Source organism: Cupressus sempervirens, chromosome 4 (assembly GCF_028749045.1).
Source record: "Cupressus sempervirens isolate cs-2001-9-10 chromosome 4, ASM2874904v1, whole genome shotgun sequence".
Lineage (NCBI taxonomy): Eukaryota > Viridiplantae > Streptophyta > Pinopsida > Cupressales > Cupressaceae > Cupressus > Cupressus sempervirens.
This window is the reverse complement of record NC_143121.1, coordinates 779,312,898-779,340,587: the sequence shown is the minus strand read 5'-3', so window position 1 is coordinate 779,340,587 and position 27,690 is coordinate 779,312,898. Positions and strand designations below refer to the sequence as shown.

At 36.6% G+C, this 27,690-nt stretch overlaps 2 protein-coding genes across 3 annotated transcripts in view; one reads left to right on the top strand and one right to left on the bottom strand.

Annotated features, from left to right (window-relative positions):
* MRE11 (DNA repair and meiosis protein (Mre11)) overlaps positions 1-27,690 on the top strand; it is a 227,214-nt gene that overhangs the window by 162,859 nt on the left and 36,665 nt on the right. The window lies entirely within an intron of this gene.
* LOC149563709 (uncharacterized) lies at positions 10,092-21,714 on the bottom strand. The gene is made up of 4 exons (XM_089824202.1): positions 21,566-21,714; positions 21,268-21,455; positions 21,083-21,172; positions 10,092-10,303 (listed from the first exon to the last, which is right to left on the bottom strand). The coding sequence occupies exons 1-4, from the start codon at positions 21,712-21,714 to the stop codon at positions 10,092-10,094; spliced, it is 639 nt and encodes a 212-aa protein (XP_089680328.1).

The window sequence follows — 27,690 nt, the reverse complement described above, 5'->3', positions numbered from 1 at the left end:
CTCCAACTACTAAACTACTTGCTGCCCTACTCCTACTCCTATTAATGGAAAGATTAGCAAATGGACGGGGATTGAAACTGATGAAAGCTTACTAGTGGCGCTACCTTCATAGATGCAATGATTCAAGGAAAAAAGACTAGATTACCACGTAAGGCTTCCTAACAAGTCATTAGGATGCTAGTGGCCTAGTTTATAGATCCCTATCAGACATCCACTAATATCACTATATGACTATCCATCTACTCTTACTCTTAACAACCTTCTTGAAATAAAATCTACTTTAACAACTTCAATGAAATCTAACTTTTAACTATTGGAATTAGAATCCATGCAATGACACCAAATATTCTTAATCACCATGCAAGTCACAACAATGATAAAGAAAGGTGTTTTTGGTATTATCTTAAGCAACAATTTTCTTCAACCCCATACAAATGAGAGCAAATGGCCTTATATAGGGGCCAAAAATACAACCAATGGTAGAGATTAAGAGGCAAAATCAACAATTCATATTAGATCCCAAAAACCCTATTTAGGGTTGCCACCCCATCGACCAATGAGAAGATGCCACCACATCAATGGACCAATGAAAAAAGGAAAAATGGCAACCAATGAGAAGGCACCAAAATGGTAGCCAATCAGAATCAAACACCTATCCTACCCAAGGAGAAATTGCCACTAGGGCTTACATCAAATGATCTTCTAATATAACTCTACCCTTTTCTTTCATCTTTTTAGCCAAAGCAATGAACTTGGCTAGCCTGTCGTTGACTTCCTTGATGGGAGGGCAAAGCATGTGCTTCATTTTGAGCTCAACTGAATTCATCATTTTGCTCACTGCTTGCAGTGTCTTCTCATGATCCTTTTCGTATTCTTTCGCATATCCGATAAAGGCATTGAGGGTGCCCAAATGCTTCTTCTTGATGGCAACCTTTCCCAACTCATCCAATCTTGATCCAGATTTTGTCTCATTGACGTTCTCCTCTTTGATATCTTCAAAATCAAGTGCAGCCCTAACATCGCTACTCATGGTTGAAATGGAAGTGTCAATGCGTGGGCTATGTTATGCAATCTCATTCCGTATCTCTTCAAGTATCCCTAGTCTGATAGTCAAGGTGACAAACCAAGACTCCACCGTACTCATTCCTCTTTCATCCACCAACTTGGTTCTCTCCAAATATCTCTCCGGTAGCTCAATAAATGCATGTAGCCTAGGAATGGCTAAGTCCTTGACTAGAAGGAAATCCTTCCACTCACCTTCAAATGTTCTAAATTTGTCTCTAATAGCCACCAATGACCTAAATGTCGAGATAAAGGAAGGTAAGAAATTCCGTCCATCTTGAATTGTATCATGGATTCAATCTTTGGTTTCGTGCAGTTGAACCGATATCTCTTCTATGTTGCTCCCACTATCTTGAGGAAGAGTTTCTTGATGCAACTGTTGGATAGGCTGGCAATCTTTCCAATACTTGTTTTCGGCCTCCAACTTTACAATCCTCTCATTTGCCTTCCTCAACCTTTCTCTAATTGAAACCATGCCTTCATGGATCTCCTTATATTCCATGACATCTGTGATTCTTCCCAAGTTATGCTCTACTATTTCATACTTTTGAGCTACAATCTCATCCAATGCCTTGCTGACCTTTGTTATAGCAATTTGAACTGTTCAGTGACCCTCATGATCACTCCTGATTACCTTTGCCACCATTTTTGCAATTTGTCTTTGTTTCTCGCTATCTTCCTTCTCCACTAACCTTTGAATATCTTCAACTATTTGGATAGTACCACCTCGCCTCTTGGCATAAGCATTTGCCTTAACCATAGCGGTACTGTGCATCTCCCCAAATCTAGATTTGGTTCGACTAGCAAAGCATCACCAACAGCCTTGGGTGCTTGGCTAATTTCTTCAATATCAATTGGCCTATCCTCTTCTTCACTAGTGACTATCATATCATCTCTATGTTGGTTCTTTGAGAGAGGAGAGTACTCGGTATTGTCACTGTAACCACTTGATTCGGAATCAGAGCTCACCTCCACTGCGGCCCCTTGTCGACTTGTATTATCCTCTTGGCCTCTAGCCTCAATTTTTCTCTCCCTTGATGGTTTGCATTCTATCTCTTTGCTGGAGGTTCGTGATGTTCTTTACTTTTCTCAACCTCCAAATTTATCTTCCCATTCTTAGCTGCTCTTTGTTGCTGGCTACTGCTCCCACCTTTTTGTTCGACTGACTCTGCCGTATCTTACGACTTTGTAATTGCCTTAACCTCTCATTGTACCATGATTCAGTTTGTAGATGAATTGTCCTTGTAACTACCTCTAAGGAAGGATCCTGATGATCATCCCAATCCATTGGGCCCAATTCTATTCCATCCATTGTATCATAATCCTCTCTTAGCACGCTTTCATCTTCCTGCTGATCTGGAATATCAAGGCCTCTCCATTTGATTGCCATCATCATGTCCACTGTCAATCTTGAGAAAGCTAGCTTTCTCACATGAAAGTCATCATGTGCATTGGCCCAAAAATCTTCTATAGTAGTAATATGTTTGAATGTGTTTTCGTGAGATGCCTTGATAAGACCATTAAGATCGAATCCTTGTCTTGCTCTATACCATCCTAGATGATACCATTCTAACTTTTTTTCCGTAGCTGCAAAGCGACAGGATTGGAGCAAGTATCATTGCCTATTCCCAATGAGAAGGTAATCCTTGTCTCACTTTTAAGTTTCATCATCTTGTCATAATGCTCAAGTTGCCTAGCCTATTCCATCAAAACTATCCTATCGGGTGGGTACCTTGGAAGTCTCTTGGGACAAAGTGTACTTCCTGCCACTCTAATATATGCAAATTGCAGAAATTGGATGAACCAACTCCCATACTTCTTAACTTTTACTTTCGCTTCCATTGAGAGTCTTCTAGCAGGTGTCCCTTGTAATATCCTTACCGTCTTCATGGCAAAGGCATCATAAAACATCTTATAATCGTTGGTGTTGTGCAAATGAAGTTGTGGATAGCACTTGTGCACCAAACATTGCCCCAGCCCATTGCCAATCACTCCTAAGGCATTAAGTCCAAGATTTTCATATAGTCTCACAATCAAACAAAAAAGATAGTATCCCATATAGAATTGCTTTTGATTTTGCACTGTCCTAAGTTGCAACTCTAGATTTTCACTTATAATCATAGCCCAATCAAATTTTCTCTTTCCATTTTCAATTTCATCAATAAAATAATACATCGAGTTCTCGAATTGCATAGCTTGAGCCACGATCATGATTCAGTTGAGAAGAACAAAAAGATTGCCATATTTTGATTTGAAATCTGACTTAGTGAGCTTTGATGATCTGGTAATTCCCTTCTTGCCTTCGTGTAACCAATTTTGCTTTACAAGAATGAAGTAAGACTCTTGGTTATCCTGAAATAACTTGGCCAATTGATCCATCATTATCACTATCATACCTTTATACCGGGGAATATTAAATACTTCTTCGACCACTTGTCTGCTGATGTTAGCCAACACTCTCTTTCGTTCATCAAAAGTTATGGACTTGGTCACAATAACAAATCGGGATGCACATTCCGTTACCAATTCCAGACAAGGCAAGATAGGAGGGAAAGCCATTGCGTGTACAGTTCCGGTCTTGTAGAACTTCTTTGCCATGGGGGATTGTCCTTCCTTCAATTTATCTTTCAATTGTACTATGTCCACCGTGCCAATATTGGTATCACTTATTCGCCTCACTTTCAAGAAGAAGGTAGTTTTATGCATCATGTCTTCTTTGTCTTTTTTGGTATTCGTTCCCTTTAGGTTCTTTCTTGCACTAACATCTACCATCCTAAACACTTATTTCTGCCCCTTCGTTCTAAATGATATGGACTACACGTATCAATCTCCAACCTTCTTTCTATCGATGGAATCTAGCTTATTTCTGCTTCTCCAAGTCCTATCTCTATACTTATCAATCTCCAAACTTATTTCCTAAGGGTGGGACTACCACTTATTTCTACCTCTTGTTACCTTAGGATGGACTACACTTATATCTCCCAACTTCAGCGAAGGGTGGTCTAGCTTATTTCTGGCTCTCCAAGTGTTCTATCATGAAATCTACACTTATATCTCCCAACTTTAGCCTATCAATGGAATGATGAAGTGGTGTATGATGAGTGCAAGAAGAAAATAAAGGAAACGAAATAAGCAAAAACAAGGAATAGAATCCACCTTTAAAACCAATCTTCACCTCTAAAAATGAATAGAATTTTACGTTAAATCTATTGAAAACGATAGCTGTGATAGAGATTTTTATCTCTGGAAATATGAACGTTATTACAGTTATTGTCATCTTCAGCTGAAAAGGACACTTAAAGTTTAAATTGTAATATTAAAAATAAAAATGACATGTGTCATTCACATGCAGTGAGGCATGAATATTCTAAGAGTCATATTTAATTATAGGAGTTATGAGAAACTCAAGAGATCTTCAGTTAGAATATGAAGAGTCTCTTCTATTGTTATATATTCGCATCATGCGATAAGCATTGTACATTTGAACTTTTATTATCAATAAAGATATATTTTGTTGTGTGGCTGGGTTTTTCCCTTCATTCTTGAAGGGTTTTCTTAGGATATTTCTGGTGTTCTTCGTTTCAGTTTTTCTCTTTCTATTTGCTAGTTATTATCTTTGATTTTTGAGCTCTAGTTTCAACAAGATCTGCCTTTACCAATAATTGGGCCCTCTTCAAGTTTGGATCAAATCTTAGAAATTTCAATCTCGTAAATAATGATGCCCTAGCAAAAATCAGAATTTCAACTTCCTTGAAATTGCTCACACTTGCCAAAAAATCAGACCTTGAATCATATAGCCTCTTCATCAAATAAAATTGCCCAAGTTTGGAAGGAGAAATCGCTGCCAAAGATGGAGAAATCAGACCCAACAAAAGTCATCCAAGCTGGAAAAAAATCAGATCTGCTCCAAAATCACCTTAGGGCAAAAATTCGCCTAAGCTAGGAGAAAAATGCTCCAAAAAGAGGAAAAATCACCCAAGCTGAAATTTGCCCTCCTTTGAAGAAAATCGCACACTCAAGGAGGAGGAGGAAAAATGAATGAGAAAATAAGAGAAGGGGAAGCCCCTCTTATACCCCACACCTTTTGCCTCTCCAAGTGGGCCGACTTGCCTAGAGGAAAAACAAAACTAAAGTAGCCCCTTAATTAATGGCCCAGATTTAAGTGCAACATTAAAATTACTTAGCCAATAGTGAAATTGGCCCATTTAATTGCCAGTTTTGATAAAAAATTACAAAATAGACACAACGTAAGCGTAGGAGATGTCAAAATTTTCATTTAATAATGTTTTGGTAATTAAAATACCATTAAAATCGAATTTAGCAAGCCAAAATCAATTTTCAATTCCAAATTACCAATTTCCTTTAACATTTCCAAAATCCTCTAGGCTAAATTTCAACCAAATTAATGAGATTTTGCTATTTAATCTAATTTCAATTTTGCAATACAATTTTAATTTTTTTTTTTTTAACAAAATTAATCCTTTTCCTAGCAGTCAAAATTCAAACTCCAATCCAATTCCACTATCAAAAATTTTCCTTTTCACCCAAAAAAATTAAAAAATTTCCCAAAACAACTAAATCTAAGAATTTCATTTTGAAACTATTCAAGTTTATACAATTATTTCAAATTTTCAAAATTCCATCGAAGTCCAAAAGTTTGCAATTTTATCCTGCCAAGTATACATTTTAATCATTGAGAAAAAATGTTGTTTTGAGACCTGTTTGGACTAAGGATAAAATTATATGCTCCAAAAAATCAAGTTTTGCACCAGGTGAAAAATAAACCAAATCAAATCCTTCCTGGCCTGAAGTTGTCCAAGGTGTAAATTTTTTTAAATCGAAAATCTCTAAACAATTCCAAATTTGTTAAGGCAACTGAAAAAAGGGGTTTGTTAAATCTGTAACTTGTTAAGCATATTGATTTGATAACAGATCGATTAGATTTGATATAGCATGATAAGAAAAGGACCAAATCTTTGCATTATTCCCTTTGCAAGATCGGCATCTATCCTTAGGAGTTTGTATTAATACTAATCTAACAACATTGTTTGTGTTTGTAATTAATATTTTATTATCCTTAGAAAGTTGCCGACTTCTAGAGGTTAGGCAAATCATTTTGGAAGAGACGTATCCTTTCTAAGGACATGTCCCTTGACTCCTATAGTTAGAGGGTAAGGATGAAGTCTAAGAGCACACAAGAAAAAATACAAGTCTGCTTCTTAGTCATTACTGCCCTCATACGAATTGTAGAAGTAAAAGACAAAATTCTAATTTACATTTCTAATCCAATTAAAGGCAATAATCTGAAGTTATTCACAACAAGCTATAAGGAGATAAAGAAGATAGAATCCAATTTATATTCAGTCCAAAGAATTTGCAGAAACTTTACAGGGGTGCCCAAAAGTTTTGGGAAAATGGTGTGAAAACCTCACAGTAGGAGTCACTTAGCTATGATGTCGGTGATTTGGGTGTTACAATGAAGTCAGTAGATGTGGGTTCATGCTTTAGCGTTATTGATTCACAGCTTGGCATAGAGTCATGTGTGCAGAGTTAGGTGACGGCAGTTGATGCTCTATTAGGTGATGGGGATGCAAACAGTGTGGACATCTCTGATGATTTGTTGCATGACATTATGAGTTGCATCGAGTATGATACCCCTTGTCAGATATCGAGTGATGACTCTGAGGAGGTTTTGGATGAGTCCTAGGATTGATGTTTAGAGGATCTTACTATTGAGGTGGAAGCTAAGATATGTGTGGAGATTGATATTGTGAGGGCTTCTATTTCTTCAGAGGAGCTATTTGAGGTACATAGTAGTTGTATCTCGGATGCAGAGTTGTAAGGACGATAGCACATGTATGAATGATCTTGTGGTGGACAGTTGTGATTCAGTTTCCTATTATAGTGCAGTTAGTGAGACACAGAGCTTGCATAGGAATTAGGGGTTACAAAGTCATCATGCGACTTATCAGCTGAAGGTGAGTGATAGTGACATTTCTTCATGTCTTGATCATTATGATGCTATTTGTCATACGTTAGCTACATCTGGTTGGGGTGCTCTTGTGTCAGATGAGCACAGTGATAGTAGTCTTTCCCAAGCAAAGGTTCATGCGCTTCGACAGGCTGTTAGGATCTTGAAGCATAGTTACTCTCAGTTAGTTGATGACAAAGATTACCTTCTAGAGTGGGGTAGCACTTGCTATGAGGCGTTGTTAGGGAAAGAGGAGGTAGTTGAGCTCACCTGGGAGCTTGAGGTGACAATGGACTCTCTTCAGTATACTTAGTTGGCTTTTTAGGAGTCATAGTCACAGTTGGGTGAGGTTACTGTGGAGTTAGAACAGGTACATTCAACACCAGCCCCAAACCTTGCTCAGTTACATATTCTGATTGGTGGTGAGTTTGCTTCTACGGTTGAGGATGAGGAACCTGATGATGTGGTGAACACATTTGTCTAGGATATGAGTGTAGTATGTTTAGAGGATGTGAGAGCATCAAGGGAGACGAGCTCTCATGGTGATTTGCTTCCTTCTATTGGAGGTGAATCTATTTCTTCTTTTCATACAACTAGTAGCATTGGACAATTGGCATTATCACATTTCGAGAGAGATCAGTTGTGGATTGCAGGGGAGTAGATTGATGCTTCCACATATAATTTCTATTGTACTGAATCATTCATGGAGTTTTTGCTTGAGAGCTCGGATTTGCGGGAGGTTTCGTACAGTATACTTGAGGGTGCTCTCATTCGGGGCTCTCCTGCTATTCGATGATTGGTGAGGAAGATTGTAGAGACCTTGACTGCAATGCTTCCCAATAGGGATTTTGAAGTTGGGCTTGCTGAGAGGGTTATCCAGGATCCTGCTCGACCAGTAGTTCTGAGTTAGAGATTGGAGCCATCTTCTGATTTCCAGTTTGATATGATGAGTCCTTGATGGAGATTGGGAGTTTTTATCGGCATTACACTGTGAGGAGTGCTCATCATTCTTCTTTTGACCCATAGGTGGAGGACTTGGTTTTCAGTGTTATGGATGGTGACAGAAAGTTTGGTATTCATTACACCCGCAGAGGGCATACTTCTTTGCTAATGGAGGGAGATTCTGAGATACAAGGTATTGTGAAACAGTTGGATGTGCTAGTGAATGAGATGAATCAAAATCACAAACAGATGACCCAACTGATTTCAAAGCCAAGATTTGAGCAGAGTATGATATCACTTTTTTTAAGAGCGAAACGTGATGATACAGTTGTGGCTTCAGATTTGCAGGACATTTTGTATGAGAGACTACATGAGTTGGGCACAATTGAGGTGGAATGTGATGAGGATTTATGTTAGGCTAAGTCAGATGATGCAATTGTTGGCATGAGTTCCCTGGATCATGTATTTGATGGCGATGCAGTGATAATGAGAGTAAGAGCATGCAAGGATACTGTCATATCAGCAACCACTTCTGTGTCGGTTGAGCCATCCAAACACGAGTTTAGTAGTATGCAAGCGGTTGTAAATGTGTGCTCTAATGGTAGTCAACTTGTTAATGTTGATGAGGTGAGCAATGTAGTGATAGAGTCATGTTATACTATCTATCAACCAAGTGTTGATGTTCACTTCATGAATAGTCCTACATTTGACATGGATGTAACATTGTCTTATGACAATCTATTGTTTGAGGTTGATGTTGATCACTCACCTGAGTGGAGTTGGGCTCGATTTTTGCCATCTGTCATGATTCAATTTTGTGTTGCCGTAGTTAGTAACATTCTTGTCCACAGATTTTGACATGGCTACACCTATGGTTGATATAGTTGGCATGAGTGCATATGGTTCTCCTGGAGCTACGTATCATCAAGGGATTGTTGATATGAATTCAGTCCAAATTATATTATATGGGTGAGAACCAGGATGAAGATATTTCTTGTGGGGGATTCTTCTGGTGACATTTTAACTCCTAGATCATTAGCTCAAGTTTTGAGTGCTATACTGTAGGTTATGTTGTTAGTCCTGATGATGTTAGTGGTATGCAGTTGGTTCAATGTTAACAGGGGTGTCACGTACTTCTTCATTTGGGATCCAGATGGAGGTTGGAGTACACTGTGATTGCTGGATTGCTTGAGGGCAAGCAATCTCGGGAAGGGAGGACTGTAATGTCCCCATTGGTTGCCAGCATCAAAATTTCAAGGATTAGCCTAATATTAGATCCTCATAGGCTAATGAGGATGGTTAGAGGGTGTTTTGAGGATTGATTCTTCTCCAACATTCAACGATTTATAGATTTGGCCTTCGTTCGATGTCATTTGGACTGCATTTGTCATACTTCCTATGTATAGTAAGTCAGGGGTAATAGAGATGGGCCCTTTCTATTTTTAGAAAGTGTATTTGGTCACATGGCGAATTATGAGGAGAGATCCCTATTTCAAATGGCATGGTAATCAGACAAGTATTTCAAGAGATATTAAAGTTCAAGTGACTTAAGTGATTTATTTAAATATTTTAATGTTATAAAGTTATAAAGTCACTGAAGTAACTAAAAGACGAAATAGTCTTTTATCCCTCATTGCTAAGTTGTTCGTATCTCTCTTCATTCTGAGGTTATAAAAGAAACCATTTGCATTGGGATTGGGAGCATGAAATGATATTAACATATTTTTATAAGAATTGGTTGCTTTAATGTGATTGATTGCTTTAAGGACACAAACCCTTAATAGCAAAGGGAAGAGCTGGACGTAGCCGCAGCTGCTTTCTTGGAGATTCATCTTTAGAGAATTGGTGAAGTGTCTATTACTCGTATTTGGATAGTGACTGAAGGATCATCGGCTAATACAGGTACAGCTTAGTGGAGCTTTTTAACACCTTTGAAAGTTCATTATGCATTCAGTGTAGCAGCCGTAACCTTTGGAAATATCAGTACTGGTACCTCTGATATACAACACGGATTTATATGGTGAAGACGGGAGCCACAGCAGCTAGGAAGGTGTTTGGGTTGGAGACCCCGTGACTTCCAGGTAGTTGTGGGTGGTGGCATTTATTTACAGAGCTCTCACATCAGAACCAGACATGTGGAGTGAATGAGATAAAATGCAACAGGTCTGTAGCAGCAACAGGGACTAAGTGCAGATGTGGGGGTAGTGACTGGTAATCGGGGTGCAGACCAGAAGAGTGTTGTGAGAAGTCGGGGGTGAAGTAGAAGTTGCTGCCGGTCATCCCAGGTTGCATTGGAAGTAGTAGCAGTTGCAGACAGTTTCATAGTTGCTGTCAGCAGGCATTGCCAAGTCAGGGACATTCCCCAGTTGGGTCACCACAGTGGAAAGAACAGATCACAAGTCCAGAAATATATACTTCAGGTTCCATTGTTTCATTGTTTGGGGTTGAAAGACTTTATTTAAATGCTTCGAATAATGTGTAATGCTATACGATCTCGTTCCATTCTCTTTGCTTTGCTTTCCAACAGTAAACCGTACATAATATTAAATCTGATATCATTGTTTTTAAGCACTATTATTGTAAGTGATCTCCACATTTTATAAAGCTTCCTTAGTAATATTGGCTGCATGATTAGAGTCAGAATATTTCAGTGGCATCATAGCTTAATACAAGGATTACACGCCAACTGTTTGACAAAATTCCGTTAGATCAAATTTAAATTTTCTGATCAGACCAAGCAGGGGTTATTACATCTAACTTTTATGAATATAGATGGTTCTTAATATAATAACGCTTCTCAAATGGCTCAGAAAGTCAGTTTTAAAAAAAAAAATAGTTCATTCAGCTGTAATATAGTGAAGATAATTCTTTCGACAATTATCAAAATTTGGAGCAGAAATAAGGATACAACCATTTACGCAATCAATTTCATTTCAAGATAGTGTATTATACTATGTAACCATTTCACTCCCTGAACTTGTAGGTTCGGGTCTGATCTAGCCTGGTTATGGATTAGTTTTGATTTTGTTGGGTGGTCCTGCTAGGATCCTTTGGATCCTTAAAAATTACTGTGGGCATATCTGGGATGAAACCAGACAAACTTGTCACAAACTTCTGGGATATTTCCTGCTCCTGCCACAATGAACCAGCATTTTTGTTCTGTAAATTATTACAGAATCCTGCAGGAAGATATTCATAGATTTGTGTATATATGTATGTACACACACATACATGTATAACAAAAATCGATAATCATCATTTTCAAATAGGTTTAGTCAAGGTTTTGATATATTTTTTTGCTTTCACTATAAAGGTTTTTTTTTTTTTTTTTTTTTTGAATCTAATAGGTCCTGATCAGGGTCTGCCCTAGGTCTGCACAGTTGACCTGGGTAATTATTTAAAATGCCTAGGCCAAATATGCAGGCTTATACAGAAACCATTATGGATCTAGACTGTCATATCCCCTATTTAGAAGATTAGAAAATATGGTTAAAATAAATCTTAATTAAATATTGAAATTTATTTATTAAACACAGCAGCAAATTGAAGGGTATCAACCAACATTAATAACTAAACCCTGACTTGAATGATGATCCAAAAATTACTAGAAGACTAAGCCGCAAGGGACAGAAATAGGATATTTGATATCCAACAGTAACAAATGCATAATTATTGGCAAGAAGCACTAAGCAAACACCCTCTGAGAGGATTTGAATGGTCTTGATTCGATAACCAATTACCAGCAATGGGAATACCATTCAAAGGCTTGCTGGTCCCAACGGTGATGAGATCTATCCATTACCATATTTGAGGAGTAATAGCCAATGGCTTGATATCAAGAAGTATATTGACCAGAGAAGGCACGATTCCTAAGCGATGACCACCAAATTCTTATATTGAAACAATACTCAAGTCTTCAAGACTGATATAAGACTCATATGTGTAAGGAGTAATTAAAATATCTAAGCAATGGTTAATTATCTTGTATTGGCACCTGTGTATTCTATTCATCGCATATGATTAATCACAAATTGTATTGTTATCACATAACAGTGCGGTTCATGGTAGTCGATCTAATCACTATGTTTATAATTGATCATGGTGGTAAGAATAAACTAAAAGGTGGCAGTGGTTTGTCATGCCCCTTCAAACTTTATAAATAACCAAAGCCGATTGGCTATGAGAAGTGTCTATAGGTTGATTTTATAAATTGTCCCCTTGTGGACTTCGCTCACTGAGCATATCAGTTGCTATCACAAGTTTGCAACCTTCTATATTTGAAAGTGCAAGCATTATACAACAGATCAGAGATGACACATTTACAGAGCATAAATTGTATTAGCATATCAGAGACAGCTCCAGAATATCAGATTGTACAGTCATATAAAAAATATCAGAGGTGACATACTGGCCATTGATCATTCTGTCATAGCAGCATATGATCATTGTCTATTGGAGACAGCTTGCAGGGCACATGCATATTCTATATATATATCATACAAGAGAACCATGTTTTCATATTGAGATTTGAAATGCTCTTGCAGTCATAGCCTTGTAAGATTCTTTGTATTCCATTGTGCATTAGAATTACAATTGTCAATATACATATTATTCAGTGATACCCGGGTACGCGCCCCCTGAATATTTTCAGCCGTTCTTGTCCTGGAAACATCTTGAAGACTTGGGGAGACCTAAGGGACTTTGACTTTGACTTCTAGAACAATTTAGACTTCGACTCTCAAAGTAATATAAATTAGGCATATGAATTCTGCTGATTCTTATATTTTAAGATTTTATTATGTATAAGTACATGCTTTATCCATGTTTTCATATAAATATTTTAAATTTCTCTATATATTTCCCTATTATTATATAGGCGTCCACATTTGATGCCCCACCTGGTCCCCAAAATTGGTAAAATATTTTGCCATCCCAAAAACTTGTCCCACTATCCTCTGCTATCCCCGTCCCAGGAACCCTAGGGGACATACATATAATTCCATCTCCATTCATTGCATTACTTATTATTCACTACTTGCATAATACACCGCATTTGCCCATTAATTCATTAGTTCATACTATTCATTTTAGCATTTGGAATTACTAGTCATATATGTACTTTTCATCATTATTGCATTCATATCATATTACATTAGTACAATTATAGGAGGGAATTGGTAATTCTCGTATTGTCCTAATAATCATAAAAAGGGGACACTGCAATTGGTATCAGAGCTCAAAATTCCTACCTGCCAGTGGAAAACATATTTTTGGCTAATTACAAAGAAAACAATTGATGAATTGGAATAACATAAACGTTAAAAAATGGAAGAGAATTGAAGAATTAATAACTGTTGAGATCAATTCATCAATGGTTTGAGAGATATTTAAGAGAAATTGGCTTAGTTAGTGGAACTCCTAACCAATATTGACCATAACAAACATGAGGAAAAAAAGGAAAAATGATGAATATTTGAGCCATCATAACCTTAATATTAGAGCAATGCTTCTTACTTTTCTTCTGAAGAAAGAACAACAAGGAGTTGCTCTAGCCCATTTACAAGATCAATGCCATCAGGAGCAAATAAAGTACTCACCTAAGAAGCAAAGTAGTCCTCTCATGGACTTTAAAAGGGAAGATGAAAAGAATATGTACTATAAGGAAAGAGGGATAAATGACGGCAACACAACAAATGCACCATGAGTCTCTCATGTCCATACGTCAACGAAGAAAATGGAATTTGTTGCATCTAAAGAGAGGTGTAGTGGCAAAAAATAGAATGCTAGAAGAGTTCAAAACCAATAATAGTCATCAAGCGCAAAATTAGAATGTGATCACAAAGAAATTCAAGGATTTAGTGTTGGAAATGTAAGAGGAGTAACTGAGAGGGGAGGGGTGAATCAGTTACTACAAAAATATTTCCTTGATCCCTTTTGATGTTAGTACAAAATGCAAACAAATAGCGGAATACCGTTGAAGCTCGTGAAACACACAAAATGATGTAACTCGATAGTAACTGGATTAGCTCAGTAAAAGATTAACTTATAAACCATTAGAGGTTATATGTGATTATCATTGCTTTTTGCAAACATATAAAGAAGATGAACACATTTGACACTAGGATTTAATGTGGAAACCCAATTTGGGAAAAACCACCAATAGCAACTAATTACTGATTTTCACTCTTCTGAAGTGAGCCCTGTTAGGAGCCAACTCTGTTAAAGGTTACAAAACACACTGTTAGGTGTGACCCTGTTAAAGGATTTGATCACCTTGTTTGGAGTGGCCTGGTTAGAGGTCTTGAGAACAATTCAATGGAATTGCCACTTTGTTAGAAGATTTACAAATAATTGTTAAGCTAACTCTGTTAAGAGATTTAGATCACTGCTACAATGGTTAGAGAGTAACAATGAGTTGACCTGATTTGAATGCAACTTGATTGCTGATTTCAAATCTCTGTTCTGGCTTGTACTTGATCCTTCCTGATCGAATATGGCTTTGTTGCACCACAAGGATATTCTGCTTATCCTTCAAATTTGCTTCTTCTGCTTACCAATAGATCTTCAATCATATTATCATATTCGCACATTCTCTTGCACTCACTTGTACACTTTTTTTCACACATAGAAATCACAACTTGACCTTATACTTATACCTTTCACTTTGTCAAGTCTGCTTGAATACAACTTACAATAATCAATATTCATCACCTCAGTCAGCTGGATTCAATAGATAGATTAATTAAGCTCAATACAACAAAGTAATAAAATCCTTTGCTAGCCGACCCTGCTCAGTAAAAACTAACTCTGAAATGATTTCCTTCATTAACCAACAGAAGCTCGGTTAACACTGCAAACTTACGAAAATCCTTTGGCAACCGAGTGAGCTCGGTTAACACTATCTTTTTGCAACTTTTCCTTGACGCCCAAGTGAACTCGGTAAACATTGAGAACTGTCTTCACTGCCCAAGTGAGCTTGGCATATACTAACTGATAATGATTATGACATTTGTATAACATCAAAGACAACACACAATTAATCAATTATATCCAACAATCTCCCTCTTTGGCATTGATGGCAACACGACATGTCATAGCACAATGAAATTTTGGATTTGAGAACTCCCTCTGTTAGTATGAGCTCTTCCTTTTTATCGAATTCTGTCTACAATAGCTGTTACCAAGTTCATTCAGAACATTCTCCCTCTTTCAGCATACTTCGTCTTTTTAGAGAACTTCTCCTTCTCTAGTTTCTGACTTTATTCTGGTTCCAAAGATTTCTTAGAGATACGACAATACACTTCTCCCTCTTTGACAACACATGCCAAAGACAATAACTCTGTAAATTTCAATGTACCTTAAGTACTGATTCATCTGTAATATGCCTTTGCCAATTCTGCACCAACCGATTGATCTTCAGTAGGTTTTGGTTGATATATTCACTAAACTTCATTTAGTGAATTTCAAATAGGGGAATGACCCCTAGCTTACCTCTTAGATACAAAAATGCATCCTTACGTAATGGCTTAGTGAATATGTCTGCAATCTGTTCTTTTGTATTCACATATTCCAATTTGACTTTTTTATCTTTCACCAATTCTCTTAAGAAGTGATATTTTATAACGATATGCTTTGTTTTGGAATGCATCATTGGATTCTTTGATATGTTGATTGTACTGGTGTTATCACAATATATGACAACTGGATCTTTGATTTCTATCTTCATTCCTTCCAACAGTTGTTTGAACGAAGCAATGTTAGAACAATTTACTGCTGTTGCTACATATTCTGCCTCTACTATGGATTGAGAAGTACAATTTTGCTTCTTGCTTGTCCAAGATTCTAGTCTTTTACCAAGAAAGAATGCTCCACCGCTAGTGTTTTTTTTGTCATTAAGACTTCCTGCCCAATCAGCATTAGTAAATACTTTCAAGTCCAAATTGCCTCCAAGTTTGTAGCATAAACCATAGTCTTCAATACCTTTTAGATACCTCATGATTCTCTTGATTGCCATCATGTGATTTTCTTTGGGATTTGCTAAGAATCTTGCCACTATTCCAACTGCTAGAGCAATATTAGGCCTTGTGTGAACTACATACTGCAATTTTTCAATCAGTGATCTGTATGTAGTCTTATCCACTTCTTTGGAATCATCATTTTTGGAAAGCTTATGTTTAGTAGACATAGGTGTTCCAACTGGTTTTGAATCTTCCAGTCCAAGTTTCTTCAGTATCTCTTTGATATACTTAGATTGAGTGATGTAGATACCATTCTTGTTTTGCTGTATTTGCAATCCAACAAAGAATTTTATTTCACCAAACATGGACATCTCAAATTCTTTGCTCATTTCTTCTAAGAATGCTTTGCATAGATCATCATTTCCTATAAATAAAGTATCACCAACAAATATTTTTGCTAACACAATCTTCTTATCTAGTTCTTCCTTGATATACAGACTATTGTTATCATTAGTCCTTTGAAAACCAATCTGTATCAAGTAATTATGGAGTCTTTTATACCAAGCTCTAGGAGCTTGCTTGAGACCATATAAAGTTTTGTGTAGTTTGCAAACCATGTCTCCTTTGCTAGGATCTACAAAAACTCCTGGTTGCTCAATGTAAACTTCCTCATCAAGGATTCCATTCAAGAATGTAGATTTAACATCCATTTGATATATCATAAATCCTCTATGTGCCGCATATGCAAGTAAAGTTCTAACATGTTCAAGTCTTGCTATAGGAGCAAAAGTTTCACCATAGTCAATACCTTCTTGAGAGTAGCCTTTGCATACTAGTCTTGCTTTGTTTTTTGATACTTTTCTATCTTCATTCAACTTATTTCTAAATACCCATTTCGTACCAATTACATTTTTATCCTTGGGTCTAAAAACAAGAGTCCAATTTTTGTTCTTCTCTATTTGTTCTATCTCTTCATTCATTGCTTCAATCCAACTTTCATTTTCTAGAGCATCTTTAACACTTCTAGGTTCAAATTCAGCAAGTAAACATGTTTTTCTTAATTTGCTTCTTGTCATTGTTTCATCAGATTTATCTCCAATGATTTGATCAGGTGCATGATGTCTTTTGACATATCTTACTAATACAGACTCCTTGGTCGTTGAATGAGTTCCATCATCTTCTTTTTGAATTTCAGTTTCAAGCTCGAGTCCTTTTGTCTGTGACTCGGATCCATCAGACTCAGTTTGAACTAACTCGGTAGCCTCTTTTTGTGGCTCGGGTCCTTGTGCCTCGGGTTGCACTATTTGCAATTCGGTAGCTATTGGAGTTTCTAGGGACTCGGGAGTTGAAGCATCTTTTCTTTTAGATAGATTAGGAAGGGTATTAGGTTCATAGTAAATGAATCTTCTATAGTCTTTAGGTTCCTTGCTGCTTTCTTCTTCACTCTTTTTTGCATATTCATCAATTCTGACATGTGCACTCTCTATGATTTTGTGAGTAGATAAATACAAACATCTATATGTTTTGCTTCTGCAGGAGTATCCTAGAAATATGCCTTCATCACCTTTTACATCAAATTTTCCTTTTCTAGATTCCTTCAATATGTAGCATTTGCTGCCAAATACCTTCAAGTAACTTACATTAGGTTTGTAGCCATACCATAGCTGATAAGGTGTCTTGTTTGAATCTTTCTTTAACTGAACACTGTTCAAGGTATGAATTGCAATGTTGATAAGTTCCTTCAAGTATTTGAGAGCAATGTTCTTTTCAATCATCACGGTTCTTGAACAATCCATGATAGATCTATTTCTTCTTTTTGTTATACCATTCTGTTGTGGTGTACCAGGAGCAGATATTTTTCTTTTGATTTCTCTTTTAGTGCAGAAATTATTGAATTCATGGGAAATGAATTCACCACCTTTCTCTGATCTTAGGCATTTCAACATCTTTTCAGTTTCTTTTTCTACTCTTGTTAGATACCATTTGAATTTTTGAAAAGCTTCTGATTTTTCTTTTAGGTACATTATTGTCATCATCTTAGAGTAGTCATCAACAAAGAGAATGAAAAACTTTTCTCCACTATAACTCTCTATTCCAATAGGTCCACATAAGTCTGTATGAACAATTTCCAAGACTTCTTCTGACTGATAGTCTTTGCTTTTGAAGCTTGTCTTTCCCATCTTTACCAATTTGACAATTCTTGCATAAACCCATGTTAGGCTTCTTCAAACTATGAATACCTCTTACTCTTTTATGTTTGTTTATCTTAACTAGATTGTCAAAGTTCACATGACATAGTCTTTTGTGCCATAACTAGGTTTCTTCTACTTGAGCAATAAAACATGAACAATCACTGAGAGCAAGATAAAATAGATTACCTTTTGTTTGCTTGTCAGAACCAACCAAATTTCCTTTCCCATCCAGTAGTCTGGCCTGTCCATTCATGAATTCTACCTTGAATTCAATGTTATTCAGCTGTGCCACACTTAGTAGATTATGCTTTAGTCCTTCAACCCGATAAGCATTATCACACACAAGTTCTTTAGTTAACAAGATATATCCTTTTCCTTTTATATCAAAAGGTTCATTGTTTCGAAATCTTACACTACCTCCATCATAATATTCCATATGCTCAAATTTTGTTTTGTCACCAGTCATATGATGTGAGCAACCACTGTCAATAATCCATATATCATTTTTACTAACATGAGAGATAAGTGCCATCTTATCTCCATCATCAGATTCATCTTTCATAACAATATAAACCATTTCATCTTCACTGTTAGTAGAATCTTTAGCTATGAAGCAAGATTTCTTACCTTTGTCTTTGAAGTTCTTGTAGTTCTTGGAGTCATTTCCTTTATGCTTGCTGCTTTTCTTTTCATCCTTCATTTCCTTTTTTGGACACCTAGCAGCAATGTGACCAATTTCTTCACAAGAAAAGCAGATCAGAGGAACTTTACCTTTGTACTTCCCTCTTCCTTTGGAATACTTTCTTGCAAGCAGGGCTTCAACAACTTCAAGATCACTGCCTGAACTTTCTTCTGATGATCCATCGTCTTCACTTCTCGATTGACTGGATTTTGACTTTTTACCCTTTCTTTTGAGTGAGAGTTTAGCTTTGAATGTAGATTCAATATTCTTTGAAGTAGGAACATAGTTATGCTAATTGTCTAACTCAAAAGCTGTTAACTTTCCAACCCTATCTTATTAGTTGGATCACATCTCATTTCTTGAATAACAGATACTCTAATTGCATAAACAATAAGAAGTGTTCTGAGCACCTTATTTACAATAGTTTCCTCCTTGATGTCTCCTCCAGATGCTTTGATTGCACTAACACTAACCTTGATTCTTTCCACATATTTTTCAATGTTTTCATCTTTTCTCATTCTCATTTGATTAAATTGTCCTCTAAGGCTTTCTACTTTGGCTCTTCTCACATTGTCATCTCCTCCATAGATATCTTTTAGTTTGTTCCACATCGTTCCACATATCGTAAGCAGTTTTATAGTCTTTTACCTCATCAAATTCAGCATAACTGAGAGTAGATGCAATATCAATCATCATGATATTATGATTCTTCTTTTTAGCAATATCTTCAACTGATAATGTTCCAATGGGAGTCTTATATTCAGAATCAAGATACTTGCAACCTGAATCACTGATGGTAGCCAAATGCAATCTCATCAATCCTTGCCATGTTGCAAAGTTGTCTCTATTCAGCTTGGGAATCTCTCTTTTTTAAGACATCCTGATCTTTAGCTTAGGTCCTTGAAACCTTCTCTGCAAGCGCCAAAAGCTCTAATACCAATTGTTGGAAATGTAAGAGGAGTAACTAAGAACAAATAGCTGAATACTATTGAAGCTCGGTAAAGACACAAAATGTTGTAACTCGATAGTAACTGGATTAGCTTCGTAAAAGATTAACTTATAAACCATTAGATGTTATCTGTGATTATCATTGCTTTAACTTAGTTGCGAACACAAAGAAAATGAACACATTTGACACTAGGATTTAACGTGGAAACCCAATTTGGAAAAAACCACCAATAGCAATTAGTTATTGATTTTCAGTCGTTTGAAGTGAGCCCTGTTAGGAGCCAACCCTATTAAAGGTTGCAAAACACACTGTTAGGTGTGACCCTGTTAAAGGATTTGATCGCCTTGTTAGGAGTGGCTTGGTCAGAGGTCTTGAGAACAATTCAATGGAATTGCCACTTTGTTAAAGGATTTACAAATAGTTGTTAAGCTAACTCTATTAAGAGATTTAGATCACTGCTACCATAGTTGGAAAACTCGCCAAATGCAAAAACTCGCCAAGCCCCCCAAAATTTTAATCGGGAAAAACTCGGGAACCTAAAAAACCGCTGAAATTTAATTAAAAATACATTTATTTTGCAAAATTTAATGAGAAGATGCATCTAATAAGTTAATTAAAGACAATACAAACGAAAGAAACGAAGTTTAGATATATATAAATGTATAATGCGTACAAAATTGCATTCTCATGCATAATGCTCATGGTAGGAAGCAAAATAGTAAATTACTAAATAGTTTCAATCTGTCAAACTAGAAGTAAATACTAAAAGTCTAAATACATCAATACAATTTGATAATGTCAATCACATCTTCCTCTTTCCATTTGCACTAGCAGGAAAGCGAGGGGGTCTAGTCCTAGAAGAAGTGCCCCGCACTGGGATAGGGCATGAGCTGCGTGACTGTGAACTTTGTGGCTGTGCCCCCTCGCTCGACGTCCCTACTGACTGGCTCGGCGTCCTAGAAGAGGATGCATCTCCTCCAAATGGTAATGCCTGATCCTCGCCTGAATCATCATCATCCTCGTCCTCATCCTCAATGTCATCCATAGTGAACTGAAAATCAGTGTTAGCCTCCCCCTCCATGGCCTGCCTCTCCAAATCAGTGATCTCATCTGGTGTAAACGATGGACTTGGCTCCTGTGCTGTCCAATCAGAATAAGGATCTATCTCATCTAGATCAAGCGGACCAGGTAGTTCTAAGAGCTGTGCCTTTTTTATGCGCAACTTAAGATTATAGTGCACATAAACAAGGTCATTAAGCCGTTTTTGAGTCAATCTGTTTCTTTTCTTTGTATGGATGGACTCAAATAAGCTCCAATTGCACTCACAATGGGATGAGCTACAAGGTTGGGATAGGACTCTGAGAGCAAATTTTCTTAAATTGGGGGTATTGCCACCCCAACTTGCCCACCAAGCATCTACAAAACAAAATTAAAAAAGTTATAAAGCAATAAAAAAAAAATCAGAAGCACAACTTATCAATTAGCAAAAATTTTTAAGTTTGACACTTTACTTGGTGCTTGAGTAGATCTTGCTCTCTTTGCTAGCATAGAAGAGAACAAAGGACCCCTTGATTCCACATAGATTTGTTGTTCGGTCACAATAAGGTCTCTCTCCTCTTCACTTGATATCATTCTCTCAATGCATTTAGAGAGACCTTCCATGACCTCTCCATTAGGATCTGAGTAGGAATCATCAACCCTAAAACAAATAGAAAATGATATCAAGTCTTACTACACAACCTTAAAAAGTAAAGTAAAATAAAGACTTATTAAAATCCCAACTTCAAGGACAATCAATTATCATAGTACCTGAATTTGGGATTGAGGAAGTAGCCTGCTGCATGAATAGGTTGGTGGAGCATATTGTTCCACCTCCTATCAATTATTTCCCAAATGGGGTCAAATTTGAGACTATCCTCATGATAGTAACTTCTAACAACCTTTTTCGCCCTATCCATGGCCTCATAAAGACCTCCCATTGGGGATTGCTGCCCATCACATGTGCGCAAGACTAGAACCAGGGGCAGAGACGTCTACATTTGAAATTTGAAAAATACAAATTAGTTAATAACATAGTAAGTTATGAATTGATAATGAAACTTGAATACACTAAAAATATAATGAAGTTACCTCCACAATCTCCTTAGCCTTTGCAAAAAAGCTATCATCAAACACTGTTCGTGCCACAGCCTCTCCTTCGGGCTTCTTTGAGTAAGGTGAAGCAACCCAATCAGCACACACAAACATTTGCTTCAAAGCCAATATGTGGTCAAGAATACTTTGCAACGTCAAGAAGACCGTTGCAAACCTTGTCATAGCAGGTCTCATCAAATCTTTGCCTTTAGTGGCTTTTCTCATCAAACTAAGAACCCATGGGTGATTATAGATATATTTCGTGACTCGCCTAGCATCTTCCACAATTGGACTCACCCAATCAAGTTTTCCTATGTCCTCCAAAAGAAGGTCAAGGACGTGTGCTGCACAAGGTGACCAAAAAAGTGTGGGATGCCTCTCTTGGAGGATTCTACCTAAAAGATTAGCAAAAAATCAATAATCAATAACAAACTTTCCATATTTAGTATTTACAAATTACATCAAATTTAAATTGAATAATACCATTATCCATAGCATTACATTCATGATTCATATTGATTCAAATATAAAAAATTATCATGCCACATATGCTGTTGCATTATCTGTGATTATTTGCACCACATTCTCTATTCCCACCTCCATGACAACATTCTCCAACATTAAAGCCAATGTGGCTGCATTTTTCACTTTGTTGGAGGCATCGACAGATTTCCAAAACACCACATCATATTTGCAAGCAATCAAGAAGTTAATAATGGTTCTACTTCTTCCATCTGTCCACCCATCAGATAAAATGGTGCAGCTACTTCTTCCACTCTTTCTTTTGGTCTTCTATTAACAATATTGCCCTACCAACCGCTTTGTCAAGCAACCTACAAAATTTAGGTGTAATATTAAATAAAGTGTAAGTGTTAGTAAAAAATTAGGAAATAAGTTATAATAATTAAGATTTAAAATATAACAATGAACTAAAGTGAATCACAATTATTTACAATTACTAAATAGTAAAATACTAACCTTCCACTCATATCCTTGCGATTAGGCGGCTTGTACCCTTTGCCTAATATTGTCATTGCATTCACCATATTGACCCAATAGGGACTATCAGCGGCATTCATTGAGATATTGTTGAAAAACCAAAAATCAGTTGCTGCAATATCAGTTTGCTCATGCACCTCTTTAAACCATGCAGTGCCCTCTAATGATGGCTGTGCTCCAGGTGTGTTCCTAGGCACAAAATAACCACCTATCCTTGATGGGGATCCGGATGGTGATGATGAAGAAGTAGGAGATGTAGAAGAAGTGGAACCGGTAAATGAGAAATTTTGTTTGCGGATCCGTGGGCCACGAAGAGATCCTGGTATGTTCTCAAGTGCTTCTTCTTCCTCTTGCATATCAAAAGGAGCTCCTTCTGATTCAGCTATGGCTGCCCTCATAGCTAATTTTGCCCTCTCCCTATTCAATTTTTTCTCTTCAGCAGCTGCAAGTAGGGCATGGATGAATCTTTTTTCTTCATCAGTTACCTTGAGACAAGGATTTGAGTCATGTTTCTTTATGCCTGCAAGGTGGTATTTGAGGCGGTTTATGCCTCCAGAAATAATTCTCTCACAGGGAATGCATATCACCTTCCCTATATCATTTGGATTTGGAGCTTCATAGGCATACCGCCATGCCTTATCTCTTTCATTTTTAGGCCGAGTGCTTATATATTCAGATGGGCATGGTGTTTGTGGCCACTCTTCTTGCGGGTTTGTCATTTTTTTAATGGTTGACCGCTGCCCTACACATAAATATATAGAAAAATGAATAAACAAAGTTAGAACTTAGAAGCTAGGGTTTCAAATGATTCAAAGTTTCAAACTTCAAACTTCAACCATATCCTTAGCAAACAACAAACTTCAACCATATCCTTAGAAGCTAGGGTTTCAAATCAAAATGATTCAAAATGATTTTAAATGATTTGAAAACATTTACAAACAAGTTAACAACAACAAAAACAAAAGAACATTTGTTATAAAACTATAAAAAGTTTTCAAACTATGATAAGATGAACATACCTGGAAAGAAATTTGTCTTCTAAAATCGGTTAGAATCCTCTACAATCTACTCAAATCCGCCTTGAATCACTTGCAATCAGCCAAGAATGCCTCCAAACCTTCTTCTCTTCACTCCTCAAGGCTCTAAACAATCCAAATACAAGAAAAAATGAGAAAAAAACACATTCACTGCTACTTTAATCCGTCACAGGCCGCAGGCAAAAATCTCACCAGTAAATCGCGAGTTTTTTTGAAAAACTCGCCGAGTTTTTCGCGATTACTTGCCGAGTATTCGGCGAGTTTTTACCAGTCTGCCAAGTTTTTAAATCGGCGAGTTAATTGGTGAAAAACTTGCCGAGCTAGGAAACTCGGCGAGTTTTCCAACTATGACTGCTACAATTGTTAGAGAGTAACAATGAGTTGACTTGATTTGAATGCAACTTGATTGCTGATTTCAGATCTCTGTTCTGGCTTGTACTTGATCCTTCTTGATCGAATATGGCTTTGCTGCACCACAAGGATATTTTGCTTATCTTTCAAATTTGCTTCTTCTGCTTACCAATAGATCCTCAATCATATCACCATAATTCGCACATTCTCTTGCACTCACACACTTTTTTTCACACACTGAAATCACAACTTGACCTTATACCTTTCACTTTGTCAAGTCGGCTCGAATACAACTTACAATAATCAATATTCATCACCTCAGTCAGCTGGATTCAATAGATAAATTAATTAAGCTCAATACAACAAAGTAATAAAACCCTTTGTTAGCTGACCCATGCTTGCTAGAAACTAACTCTGAAACGATTTCTTTCGTTAACCAACGGAAGCTCGGTTGACACTGCAAACATACGAAAATCCTTTGGCAACCGAGTGAGCTCGGTTAACACTGGTTCCATCCAACTTTTCCTTTGTTACCCGAGTGAGCTCGGTTAACACTCTTTCTGCAACTTTTCCTTCGATACCCGAGTGAACTCAGTTGACACTGCCTTCTTAACTAGGAAAACACAGGAACACTCAGTAGACACTGAGAACTGTCTTCACTGCTCGAGTGAGCTCGGCATATACTGACTGATAATGATGATGATATTTGTGTAACATCAAAGAAAACACACTGTTAATCAATTATATCCAACAATCTCCCTCTTTGGCACCATCATGAAGACAAAACAATGTAATCAAACACTTCATGGGGCATAGTGACAATAAAAAATACGGTAATGAATTGAACAGTTGTCTGAAGGAATTGGAAGTTATGAACAGGTGACAACTTATTCCTAATCCATTATTTGAAATTGAGGTTGACAAAATTTATGACAACCTACTCCTTAAAGTGAAAGAAGAGGCTAGTTCGAAATGACATAAATAGATTTTGGGATCCTGGTCCATCTTTAATCAAGGAAGCAGTAAGAGCATAAGAACTAACCGTGTCATCCCTAAACATTCCTTAATCGAACTCCATGAGATTGCAACTAGACTTAGACATCACATTTAATAGAGTTAAAATTACTTCATGAGCTTTGAGAGACACCAATATATTCATATTGAGATTCGAACTGCTATTGCAGCTGTAACCTTGTAGGATTCTTTGTATTCCATTGTGGCATTGGAATCACAATTGTAAATATACATATTATTCCATCTCCATTCATTGTATTACTCATTATAAGTTACCTACATTATACACCACATTTGCACATGAATTCATTAGTTCATAATATTCATTTTAGCATTTAGAATTACCAGTCATATATACTTTTCATCATTGTTGCATTCATATTACATTACATTAGTACAATTATAGAAGGAATTTGGTAATTCACATAGTGTCCTGATAGTCATAAAAAGGGAAGATTACAGACTGGCAAGTTTTGCTTTGAACATGAAACTATTTCCCTAATTTTCCAAATATTGAACTTGGAATTGCAGAAATTGATTTATTTTTCATTAAGCTTGGTGCTTGCTAATGATTAATGTTATTTTTGGCATTGTATCTCTGAAACCTTTAAAACAAAATTAGATTAAAAATGATCAAAAATAACTTAACAAACTGAAAGATGAAATTGTGAAGAGCAATTATTACATATGTTGTTAGCTTCCTAACTTTAAATGTATTCTTCTATACAAAGCACAACAATTATTCAAACAGTTGTAAATAATTATAGATCATAAATGACATAGCATGAATAACCAGAGATATTACAGAATATGAAGTGCAGAAAATTGCAGAAGGATATATCTTCATAGCATAGTATTCTCATACCATCAACAACATCATAACTTGTTCCGGTCTGAATTCAAATAGATTTGGCAGTTGGTTAAGTCTACCAACCATCAGCAACTGACACCCCTTCAGAATAAGGTTTTATTATACTACTAATTTAAACTAACAAAAGTATTATTTGACTACTAATGACATAATTGCCAACTACATATGTGAAGGAAAATGTTTGCAGGCACCACTCATGTATCTTCAATTTTTTTTTTGACTAAATGACAATGAACATGTGGTCATGAATTATATTTTTTATGATTTTGCAATGATTCAGAATTGAGAATTTCAACAGATTCACAATTTTCTTGAAAAACCACTGGTCAATTTCATCTTCGATTTGATTAGAGTGTTGCTCTAATTTTTTTACATAAATCTTGTTTGGAGAAACAAATAAAGTATCATAGAAGTTCGTTTTCATCCAGTTGGGCCTCCTAACCATATGAATCCTATTTTCTCCTATGGTTGCTTCTTGGCATCCCTTTCAATGCAAAAGCATTAGGTAACTGATTCAACATTTTCTAATGGAAAAGAATTCAAACCTAGCTAGACAATTCATTGTTTTCATATGAAATTTCTTCTAACAATCACCTTAATCACATACTTATGGCCTTCAAATTTGGTTTTAAAGTAAAAATTTGCCCACTTTCTAAAGAAAAAAGATCTAAACACTCAACATGAGTGTTGCAATCCATGTATTTTTTCCGCAGCAATCCTTTTCTTTTGCTTGTTCTTCATCGTGTCTAGGCCTACGACTTAAGTAAAACCCCGAGTAAACAGAAGCAACGTTATGTTTACATAAAGTTATCGATGCATAGAATTTCAAACGGTTCAACACGATTTGATTTTTTACTAGCATAGCATCATGTGTTGAGGCAATTGTTGTATAGTCATACATATCTTTGTCCTGCATATAACCAATAAAAATTACTCAGCTCCAATATTTATCTTTTGTTCACGTCCTACCAAATTGAACCTCCTTTACTTTAGTGACAACCACAACCATTGCGCTTCTCAAATTCTAGTGTACTAGCTCTACACATGGAGAGATGCCTTTGTGTTCCTAGGGCACTCAAGGGAAATCATGGCATGCAGTCTGTCCTGGGAATGCTAGGGTACTGAATTTCATAAAAGCGTGGGATATCCTGTCCCTGTGCCCTTCAACGCAAAACATCTCAAGTTTTTGGGACATATGCATAGATCTTGGAGGCACGTCATAAAGGAACACCAATTTCTGATATATTAAGTGTCGAAGAACCAATACTTTATAGTTTTTTAATTGTAGACGTCTATTGTAGGTAAGCTCCTTAATTAAATGGCAGTTGTCTTGTGGTAAGCTTTGTTTCTTCTTTGAAGCTCAATACTGGGAAGCTATATTACCAAGTATGCCCTTAAGGCCAAGTGCATTCGTGTTGGGTACAGGTTTTCTTGTTGAGGGTCAATAAGTAATTGAAAGTAAAGATATTTTTTGGCATACTAGTCTACCGCTATATTCCATGTCTGAACGAGGTCCTGTGTCAGTTGAT